At 38.4% G+C, this 11,828-nt stretch overlaps 1 protein-coding gene across 1 annotated transcript; it reads right to left on the reverse strand.

Annotated features, from left to right (window-relative positions):
* Positions 1-10,061: 10,061 nt before the first annotated feature.
* On the reverse strand, positions 10,062-11,430 carry LOC131024357 (ethylene-responsive transcription factor 3-like). Its single transcript, XM_057953863.1, has one exon. It carries the CDS (start codon positions 11,066-11,068, stop codon positions 10,370-10,372), a length of 699 nt encoding a protein of 232 aa, XP_057809846.1. The 5' UTR covers positions 11,069-11,430; the 3' UTR covers positions 10,062-10,369.
* Positions 11,431-11,828: the final 398 nt, after the last annotated feature.

Genomic DNA, 11,828 nt, shown 5'->3' on the forward strand with positions numbered 1-11,828 from the left:
TGCTTGTAAGATAATGAGAAAATAAGTTGGGGTAGAGGAACATATTTTTTTGGGAGCTTATAAGCTCTTAGAGCTTATTTTTACAGCTTATAAGAGCATCCACAGTGGGATGGCTTGATAGGTGACTTGATAGAAGGGGGGACCACATTGAATTAAGAGGCCACAGTGGGGTGACTTGATAGATGACTTGATTTTTTTAGTTTTGATTTTTGTATTTTTCATTTCAATTTAATTGCACAAATTTAAATAACACAATTTACTTCAAATTTAAATTGAAAATCCTAAAAATTACATAAATCTTACAAATATAAAAACATATCCTAAAATAACTATTCCGGCCCTAGAGGATCGAAACGTGCCCAAACGTGCTCGATCAAATCATTTTGGAGTTGAGCATGCATCTGATCTACCTATCTCGGAGAAGTGCATCTCTATGCACATATTGCTCGAAACAAATCGACGTTGCTCGAGCACTCTCCGTCGAGTCACTGCTAGACGCCCCGTGTCCTGTGCGTGATCTCTCCAATGGGTAGCTCTTTCACCTTCGTTCTCCACAATCATGTTGTGAAGAATGATGCAACACATCATGATGTCCTTGAGATGTTCGACGTACCAACCCCGCCCCGGACTTCGAATGGTTCCCCATCGAGCTTAAATTACTCCAAAGGCACGTTCCACATCCTTCCGTGTCAATTCTTGCATCTTCTTGAACCTCTCCTCCTTTGGATTGGTCGTCATCAACAGACTCTTGACGAAGCAGCGCCACTCTGGATATATATCGTCGCAGAAGTAGTAGCCTATCTGGTAGTAGTGCCGATTGGCCTCAAAGACCACTGGTGCCACCGTTCCATCCAACACGTCGAAGAACAGAGGCGACTGGTTTTGTTCGAACCGGCGACACTGAAGAAGGCATGCCAAATCCACAAATCGTGGGATGCAACGGCCTCTAAGATCAAGGTGGGCTCCCCTTGATCACCGCGTGTATATGCGTCGTGCCACGCCTTTGGGCAATTCTTCCACGCCCAATGCATACAATCAAGACTCTCGAGCATCTTGGGAAATCTGTGTCTCGCCTTGTGCATCTGAAGAAGACGTTGGATGTCCGCCGTTGTAGGACGTCGAAGATACTCGACTCTGTAAGCCCGGATGACAGCTTTGCAGAATTTCTTGAGGCATAGACGCCCTGTCGTGTCGACAACCTTGAGATACTCATCGAAAGTATCCGCACTGATGCCGGTGGCTAATTGGCAAATAGCCACCGTGCATTTCTGCAAAGACGTGAGAGAGGCCCGACCTCGTACATCATGGCTCATCTAGAAGTAAGTATCTTCACCTTGCACAGCATCGACGATGCGCAAGAACAACTCCTTCTGCATCCGAAAACAACGTCGAAAAAATGTAGGCTCGTACGTCGGATTGTCGTTGAAGTAGTCTTGCATAAGACGTAAATGGGTAGCCTCACGATTACGGTAGACGTATTGTCAGTGATGAACAACACGTTCCAGCTCCAATTGGGAGTACATTTGAGCAACCAATTGTTTCTGCTCCTAGATCTCATCGATGATCGTCTGTGCTACCTCGTCGGACGAAGACGACGAAGCATCATCGAACCATTCCATTTTTTGAAGGAAAAGAGAGGAAGATTGAGAGAGAAAATTATTTGGGTGTGTGAATGAAGAAATGAGGGGGAGGTATTTATAGAAAGGAAAATAAAAATAAAAATAAAAGTTGAAACGGCTATGAAGCTGTTGAGAGAAAAATAAAAAAAGAGTGAAGAAGCCGTTGGAAGCCTTTATTTCAAAATTCGATTTTTTTTAATAGGCGCGTGTGTGACACGCGCGTTGATTGAAGGAGATCGTAGCTCACCCGATAAATCGAGGCAGCCTCGAGTCGTGATAAGCTGCAGTGGGTGACTCGAGTCACTCGATTGAGTCACCCACTGTGGATGCTCTAAGCTCTTTAGGAGCTTATTTTGCCAAACACTTTGAAAGAGCTTATAAACTTATAGACAACAAGCTCAGCCAAACACACTTTTAGTCCCTCCTTAGAAAACGTGAATTGATCTTATTTCTTCAAACTAATTTTCTCCAATCTTCATTAAGCAGTCTGTCTACTCTTGAATTGTAAAAACTAATTGAACGAAAAATAGATTAAGGAAAAGTGTTCGAAACGTGACTCTCAGTTCAAGGAAATCTAAAAGGATAAGAAGAAAAATAGGTATGCGCGTCTGGCTGAAATAAGTTCGAAAATATATATATAAGGTATAGAGGCGGTTGTGGTAGCCAGTGGGCGGCCGCAGGGGTACCCCACGGCCTCTAGAGGCGGCGGGCGCAACTTTCCGGCGAGCACCGGTCGCGTGCCACTGCACTGGCAGTGTTCTTGGTTTGTCCTATTCTCACTCGTTTCAAGTCCGATTTTAGATCTGTTTTCGCCCACGAACTCGTATGAGGACAAACTTCAATTCTTATTTACAACACTCAACTCAATTCTATGTTCATTGTTGTTCACTTATTAATCAATTCGAGCATAAAATCCTGAGATTGCTAAATTAGCTAATAAGCTCAATTCAATAAACTATAAAGTGAACGAGAACAAAATATAAACAAATAGAGCATATAAACACTCGGAAATACATCACAAAATATGGCTAAACAACTCCCGCACACTTAGTCTCTTGCTTGTCCTCAAGTAAAATTTATAAAAACAAAGTAAAGAAGTGGCTCACAAGTAAACAAACACCACCAATCAATCCAATAAGCCACTCATAGTTCCAAGAAACATGCTTCTCAAAAGAAAGAAATCAATAAGAAATATGGTGAAACACAATCATGATAAACATAAATACGATCAGACTCAATTCTCCACTAGAAGTTAATTTCTAATGTGGTCATCTTTATAATCAAAATCTCACATTATCTTTCAACATTTTTTATAGGGGTTTTTTTTTTCATCCATTCCCAATAGATAGGCCAATTCGTGAGACAATGCCCTTTAGAGTTCATCCAAAGTTTTCTCACGTGATTTCCCATGCTCATGGTTTAACAAGATGAGAAGAGACCTAAAGCTATCAAGGAATTTCAATTCAACACATTGCCCCAATTCAACTTCACAAAACGAGATAAGATTGTAGGCACCACAATGAAATCACTCCTTCTAGCATCTACTGGACAGATCACGTAATCAATTTTTCATTAAAGTATTGCAACCAAATTCAAATCAATCAACATCCACGAGTCACGTGAAAATTAGGAAATATAAGGAGACAGCCAAATGTCACAAACCAAGAGATCAACAAGTAAGCCAAAACATCACAAAGTATTCATAGACATGTGGCAATCAAAGCAATAAGCCAAGGCATGAGGAAAGGCCACAAGCCTTAAAGCAAAACACATTCAAAGATAGAAAGCAATAACTATCCCCCCTCACTAAAACATAGCACTGTCCTCGGTGATAAAAATATTGAGGTAAGAAGTGAACTTCCCTGAAAAATTAGCCTACGTGATATGCACGTGGCTTCCTCAGATTGCACGACCTCCTAACATCTTCTCAAAATGTCAATCTCAAAAGCACAGAACCTGCACCAAATACCAAAGATACAAACCAACAACAACTCAAACAAAGGCAAAAGAAAAACATAAATCAAAAGAAAGCAAGAAAACATGGGTTGCCTCCCATGCAGTGCTAGTTTTAAAGTCGTCAGCCCTACTGAGAAGGTGTTATCCGAATTCAGACTCAAACTTGAGCCAATCCATTATTTGGACTAGTTCATCTTCATTTTCCAAATATGTCGATCCAAGAATTGACGGAACTGATGGGATTGAGGACGTTCCATTCTCTCGTGTGGATCTTTCCCCCACACTTAAGTTGACAACGGGGGCTGGAGTCACCTCCCCTACATCTGAGTCTACTACCTGTAAAAAGTCATTTGAGAAGGTGTTTGAGGCAACGATATAGTGAGAATTAACAACAATTAGGGACAAGGGATATAGAGATTTTATTTTGTTCGGTGTCACTTAAGATCTCAATTGTGGCCAAGGTAGGCTCTTCCACAATCTCTATAGGCCCATCCTCCAAACTCGCCAAAGATTCCATCTCAATCCTCTCTTCATCCAACGGATCACTCACTTCGGAATATGAGCATAGCCGAATTAATGCTTCTTCCTCATCATTTGGATTCCAAACAAATGTCGAGTTAGATCTCCAACTTAGGTTGCATCATTGCGGGAGGGGGTCGAAAAAATGTGGCAAGAAGTCATATACTGCGTTGACCTGTACCTGGTCCACCGCGTAAGTAAAGCCTGCCTCTCGTTGTCTCACCTACGTTCCTTGCTCAAACTCTTCTTCATCCAAAGGGCCAAGCAAATCATCGGCATCCGGCAAGGACACGATTGCATCCTCGTGTTCAACCACCGTATCTCTTTCGAGAATGGGGATAGTAAGTGCCTACACTACCTGCTACTGGAGCTCTTCCTCGGGTATTGTGGAGTCCTTCTCTGCTATTTGTTGCACCATCTCTCTTACATCAGTGGCTTCCATATTTTTGCAACCGAAGGTAAAGTGCCCGTACTCCCCATAATTTGCACAAGTCCAAATTACTTGCCACTACTCATCTCTCTTCAACTGGTACTCATAATGTCTTTTCAACTCAAGAGTTCAATTCTTCAATATTTCGATCAGGTGAGCTTCATGATCAAGATCCTCCTCAACTGCAGGGTAAGTGTAACCCCCTACGTGTTGCTTTGATACCATGCCATTTCACAAATCAAACTCTAAAACTGTAGCTGTAGGCATGAATCTCATGAACCATCCACACGATGTGCTAATCGCTATGCAAACAAAAACACAAAATCGATAAAACGTACCTATGGGAAGGAAAAAAAACCAAAAAGAAAAAGAAAAAAAAACACACAAAAAATAAAGCGACACAATTGCCTAAAGCCTTTTCCGATAACAGCGCCAAAATTTGACTCAACCGAGAACACCTAATGAATTGACTCGTAAACGTACGAGGTCATTCGCAAAGGAATAAGCTAACCCAAGTCGTATATATTCTCAACGAAGGCTAAGAAAGACGTTAACTCGTGCTACACACAGAAAGCGGTAAATTCCTAAATACTCTAAACAAAGATTGAGTCTGCCACTCCTCATCCGATTAACTAATGTGAAATTAAAGAAACTAAACGTAAAAACGAAAAAGGCGAATAAATTAAAGTAGTAGATAAAGCATACAAAACTAGGGTTCTAAAGCTAGGGTTTTTGAAAGCCACTAAATCTAAGCAAATAAATTCTATTATCCAAACCTCAATCGATGAAAAATAGTCAACAAATGAATGAAAATAAAATTCACGATTCAATTCTATTATCCTAAACAATTGATTAAGAATACACGCAACTTTATAAAATATAAATAGTAGATAAGTAAATAAAAAATTAAATGTAATGAACGAAATAACATAAAGTGAAATACTAAATAACCTTAACAAATAAACTTACAGCAAGAGTATTGAAAGGTTCGATCTGGGATTGAGAAGTATAAAAAGGAATTAGTCTGTCCTTGAACAACGTGAACTGATCTTATTTCTTCAAACTAATTTTCTCCAATCTTCATTAAGTAATTTGTCTACTCTTGAATTGTAAAAACTAATTGAACGTAAAATAGATTAAGGAAAAGTGTTCCAAACGTGACTCTCAGTTCAAGGAAAACTAAAAGAATAAGAAGAAAAAATAGGTATGCGTGTCTTGGCTGAAATAAGTTCGAACATATATATATATATATATATATATATATATATATATATAGGTTTGGAATAAATTGATTCGCACCCGAAAGAAAAGAAACGATGAAATTATGCATTAATATTAATTATACTTTATATAAATATATTTTTATGGAATTAAATTATTTTTATTTTCATATGCATATATATATATAAGTATATGTGCTATATGAAATATGTGTAGTGTAACTGTGTATTGGGTGTGTGCGTGTATTATAAAAATACTAATAGTAGATAGTGTATATATGTTATTTTATTTAATTCTCAAGTACTTCTATAAATACAAAGACCTTTTATTCACATACATTACCTTGCCTGCAATTCGAAACAATCAACTTTTGGAGAAGTAATAACTATACAATTCCTTCTTGTATTTAAGCATTTTACAAATTACTTCAGAATTCAGATTTTTTTTATTTTTTGATTCGAGTAATGTTTTTATAGCTATAAAATTCGGGCTGTAAACAGATAAGCTAAATAATCGAATTTCCAATAATCAATCATGAAACCTAACAAAAGAAACAATTAATTGTGATAAGCTCCAACCACGCAAGGCATCTGCTGCCCATCAAATTATGTGACTAAAAAGTCCACACAGATAGGGTTGTAATCGAATCGAAGCGAATATTACCATATTCGATTCGTATTCGTGAAATGATACTAATATTCGATTCGTGATTCGATTCAATTTCGAATATTAAATTTAATTCGATATTCAATTCGTTACTATTTTCGAATTATTCGATTCGATTCGGGTATTCGATTCGTCTTATAAAAGTACCTAACTTTTTTTTCGAATATTCGATTCGAGTATTCGACTTGTATTCTATACTATTCGATTCGAAAATATTCAATTCGAAATTCTGAAGGCGTGTCCTGGCGACTGGCGTCGAGCGACGAGCCTAGCAGACTTCGATGGCAGCAGCAGACGAAGAGGCTGACATCGTGGCGGGGTGCTGGCGACTGGCGGCGGGCGACAATCCTAGCAGACGAAGACGGCAGCAATAGACGGAGAGGGCGACGCAGCGATGCAGTCGGCGCGGCGATGAGTGATGAGCGATGCAGCCGGCGCGATTTTGTTTCAGATCTGGACTGGGTGCGGGCGACGAGCGATGCAGGCGGCGTGGAGGTGCGGCGACGCAGCGTGCGTCGAGAAGAGAAGAGGAAGAAGTGCGTGGGGGAAGAAGAGGGTAGGCCGCTGGAAGTCTGGAAATTGAAATTGGTTTCAGATCTTGAATTGGAAATGGAGGCGCGATAGTTAGAAATCATTTTGGGTTAGAATATAAAGTTAGACGAAGATGGTGAATGATAATCGTATATGCAGAGGGTCGCATGCTGCATTTTCAGTCAACATTGTATGCAACGAACAGGACATCATCCCAACTTTCACCCGACAAACGTATACAAGTAGCTAAGGAAAATGTAAATAAAGATTATAGGAGTTGCCTATAAATATTTAACTATAGCCAAATTTCATTTTTTAACCAAATCTAATTTTTTGGTTAAAAAATACATAAATTTTTGTTCTTTTTGGAATTTGTGACATGAGTCGAAAGTTTGCCGGCTAATAATTTGATTGTCTAAACTTCGATGGGCAATCTGAAGGTACCGTTGAAAAGTTTTTGACAGTTATCTCTTTAATGATACTTATATTGTTGAATTTGGTAACCGGAAGTGGTATAAAAATAGTATGAAAGTTGATATCATAAAACTCAATATTATTTTTTTTCGACCACTTTCGGTGACCAAAACCCAACAAAATAAGTATAATTAGAAGACAACATCAAGAGCAATGGTACCTTCGGATTAACTATCAAAATTTAGATAATCAAATTATTAACCAACGAACTTTTGGAGTCAGGTCAAATTCCAAAAAATTAAAAGTTCAGGTATTTTTTGTCAAAAAAATAGATTTAGTTAGAAACTAAAATTTGGGTCTAATTTGTGTATTTATAATAAGGGATAATTGCGTGAAAATACACAAACTTTGCAAAAAATCCATATTTGACGCGAAGTTAGGATTTTACATTTTAATACACCAACTTTCGTTGTTGTTCAAATTTGACACGACTTAATTCTTAGAAATTCAAAAAACAACCCCTTTTTGTAAATAATTATACAAAGACCCACTTATATTATTATTTGGGACATTTAAACCAAAACAAGATATTTCCTTATGATGTTTTCTTTTAATCTTTGATCCGTGCCTAAAATGGTTTAAAAGAAAACATCATAAGGAAATATCTTGTTTTGGTGTAAATGTCCCAAATTATAACATAAGTGGGTCTTTGTATAATTATTTACAAAAAGGGGTTGTTTTTTTAATTTTTAAGAATTACGTCGTGTCAAATTTGGGCAACAACGAAAGTTAGTGTATTAAAATGTAAAATCCCAACTTCACGTCAAATATAGATTTTTGGCAAAGTTTGTGTATTTAGGTGCAATTTTCCCTTATAATAACCCTACTTATAAATGTAAAAAAACTAGTGTCATACCATCTGGCGAGTCAGGATCCACCTATTGATACTTATCATGATCCAGTGGTGGCGAGTCAAGATCCACCTATTGATACTCATCATGATCCAGTGGCATATTTGCCCTGATTGTGTTCGGATCCAAGTATGAGTACCTCTCTAGCACAAGACTCCATTTTTAAAACCAATCAGCTTTGATTGTGTTCGGATCCAAGTATGAGTACCTCTCTAACACAAGACTCCATTTTTAAAACCAATCAGCTTCCGAACACGCACGAATATTAGGTCCATCATGAATGGGGCCATTTTCAATACATGCCTGGAACATAAATGAAAAATAATGCAAAAATTAACTTTGTAGTTATTGAAAATGAAACACCAGGCACAATATGAAAGCACTAACAACAGATGTTACTATTAGTAGAGAATCCACAAAATGCAGCAATTGTTTCCTTGATTGAAAGCAAAACTGCATGCTTTAGACAGTTTTCTACTTGGTGTCAACAAAATTGGAGCGGACTGCACCCCTCCCTGCACAAGTGAAAGTAAAGACGGATTTTCATGCATGTATGCCATTAATTTCAATGGACAGCGAGAAGGGAAAATATATTAGCACATGTATTATGACAGAAAAAAAAAGGAGAAGCAATAAATAGAGGACATGAATGGACAAGGCAAAAACTACAAGAAAGTGGTATATTTGAGGAATCTCTAGAGAAAATTTGTCAGAAAAGCATGGATAAATCCAAACAAACAAATCACACATTGATTCTGCAATTACATGTACAAAAACAAATTATATTTAACAATATGATTTCAATAAACACTAAAGATGAACCCAAGACAACATACATAATATTAGTCATAATCAAAAGCCAAAAGATAAGTTTGTAATATTATTCTATTCACCAGCTTAATCATACATCCTATACGTACATAACCGGGCTCACTCACGCTCGACAAGAACCACTGGAGCTCAGCTTACCTGTTCATAAAACTTGATACAACCTCAGCTCACCAAGGGAGAACGAAGCTCAACTTACCTGTTAACAAAACTTGATACCATACCACTTCAGTTAACTCACATAAATTCTTAAATATTTTTTTTAGTTTTTCAATATTTAAGGAGCACAGTAGAAAGACAGCCGAGAAAGACAAAATGGAAAACAATCAGGAAGGTAACAAGAAAATTGTATGAAAGAGCCCCACAATCAGTTATAATCATAAAAGCAGGACACGAGGAAAAGATTCTACAAGCATTCTGGTGAAGCAACCACAATCAGGTTGCAGATCAAGTACCTTTGTGTTGGTGTATGGTAAGATCAATATAAACAAACATATTGATAAACAAACATTGCTGAGGAAGCATACAAACATACACATAACAAGCCGAAGAGAATCTAATAAGATCCCTATGTTGTCCGATAATTAAAAGAGAGCCAATAAATCTACATGTAAGCAACTAGGAGCCAAATCATGAATGATCTTGTGGCAACGAGAACATAGATCCAAATAATAAAGTACAAAGGAATACCCTGACAATAAGATTTCATCATATGTAACATAGCAGCACCATAACATAATAAAACCAGAATAATTTTCCATTTATCTTGACATGAATCTCATCTTGACATTGAATGCCAAATGCTAAAGTATCTTAACGTTCAAACTAATTGTCACAGAGGATACAGATTCTTCACTAAGTATTGGACCATAACTAGAGACATCTAGCTATCATTAACCAACATACTTCATTATCATCTCGAATAACATCACAAAAAGATCAAACACAACAAGAAACGCGACCATGTACACCAATACAACCTTGATTATCGATAACATTGAGTTTATAAATTTAAAACAAGTGAATTCTCTTCAAACAACAGACACTCACAGAAGACAGACTCTTAGACTTAATAACGTTCAGTCATCCATCCTTATCTATGAGCATTCTCATCTCTCATTTTTTCTCTCTTTTTTTTTTTTGGCTAATAAAAACAAAAAGAAAGGGGGGGCAAAGAAGCCCCAAAAGAGAAAAAGAAAAGAAAAGAAAAAAAATCTTGGTAATTTAACCAAATGGTTTCTTCCGAATGATAAAGAGGATCATCATCTAACGCGTCAGAGCCGGAGCGCCGTGCAAGCTAGCTCGTCCACATCGGCATCAACGCCTGAGACGGCGTCGACCGGCGGCGGCATGTTAAGATCGAAAGGCAGAGGCTTTTTACAAGAGGAGGAGGCGATGTCACACTCGGTATCATCAACCACGGAGGAGGAAGAATCACAATCGCTGCGACAATCATCTGGAACCATCGGTGGCGAACGTGGATACAACCTCGGCTGCCGCACGAGAGGCTGAGGGAGGGGCAGCTGCCGGGGCCCACTAAAAGACTCAACGGTGCTGCTCATGCCGCTGGAGGTCGGTCTCTGCTGCGCTATTATATGGTGCTCCTGAGGATAAAATCGGGAGTCCATGAACGGATCGTTAGGGTTATCATCGATCTGCGGCTGATTAGGATTTTGGGGGTTGAAATTGGGGGAAACGGCGCCGTTCAGGGGCACGGAGAAGTTGGTCTTGGCCTTAGCGCCGCGGAGCGAACGAGCAGCGGCATCGTAGGCGCGGGCGGCGTCCTCCGCCGAGTCAAAGGTGCCGAGCCAGACGCGCGTCTTCTTCCACGGGTCTCTGATCTCCGCCGCGAATCGACCCCATGGCCTCTTCCTGACGCCGCGGAATCTGACCTCCTTAGAAACACCAGATCCGTTGACTCCGCCGCCGTGAATCGCCTCCGCTTGCCTCGCCGCCGCTCTGCCGCGCCGCATCGCCCAAATCAAAAGATGAGATAGGGGGAAAAATCAAATCTATCCTTTGATTTGATGGTGCGAAAATAATTATCAAAGGAAAAGGAACAGGTAAGGACTAGGAAGAGAACATATGTACAAGGGAAACAACAACGCCGCAGATACAGAGAGAAGAGGCCTCAGAATTTGATGAGATTTGAGATAATCTTTTTTCTTTTTTTTTCTCTACTCTGCCCTGGGTTTGAAAAGAAAAGGAAGGTCGGGGTGGGGGGGCGTTATTTTTTTTTATGTTTTTTTTAATTAACTTTTTTTTTCTTTGTTAGATTCATATTAGTGAATGTCAATATGTCAAATCTTTTTATCAAATAAATTCTCTCATTTGGCGAAAGTATGTGCCCCACTAAACAAATATTCCATCAGTCCACAATTTAAACCTACACTTGCTCCTAATTTTTTATCTATAAATTAAAGTTCCTATTTTATTTTTTATACTTTTTTACTTTTTTTTTATATTTACTACATTTTGTCACTAATGGACTCGCCTTAAAACACATTTATCATTTTTATATTCTATATTTATTACATTTTATCACTAGTAGACCCACTCACAACATCTTTATTACTTTAGTCAAGTATCCTTATATTTTAGGGTAAAGGTCACTTTCTGTCCCATCGTTTTAGCGAATTTTCAAAAATGTCCCAACCTAACGATAATATCAAAACGATACCCAACCTATCAAAAAAATATCATCCGTGTCCTATTAAAATTTTCCGGAGACCA

This window comes from Salvia miltiorrhiza, chromosome 5 (assembly GCF_028751815.1).
Source record: "Salvia miltiorrhiza cultivar Shanhuang (shh) chromosome 5, IMPLAD_Smil_shh, whole genome shotgun sequence".
Lineage (NCBI taxonomy): Eukaryota > Viridiplantae > Streptophyta > Magnoliopsida > Lamiales > Lamiaceae > Salvia > Salvia miltiorrhiza.

What these genes read in the sequence shown, in the direction of transcription:
- LOC131024357 (XM_057953863.1), bottom strand. Translation starts at nt 11,068, where the DNA reads ATGCGGCGCGGCAGAGCGGCGGCGAGGCAAGCGGAGGCGATTCACGGC.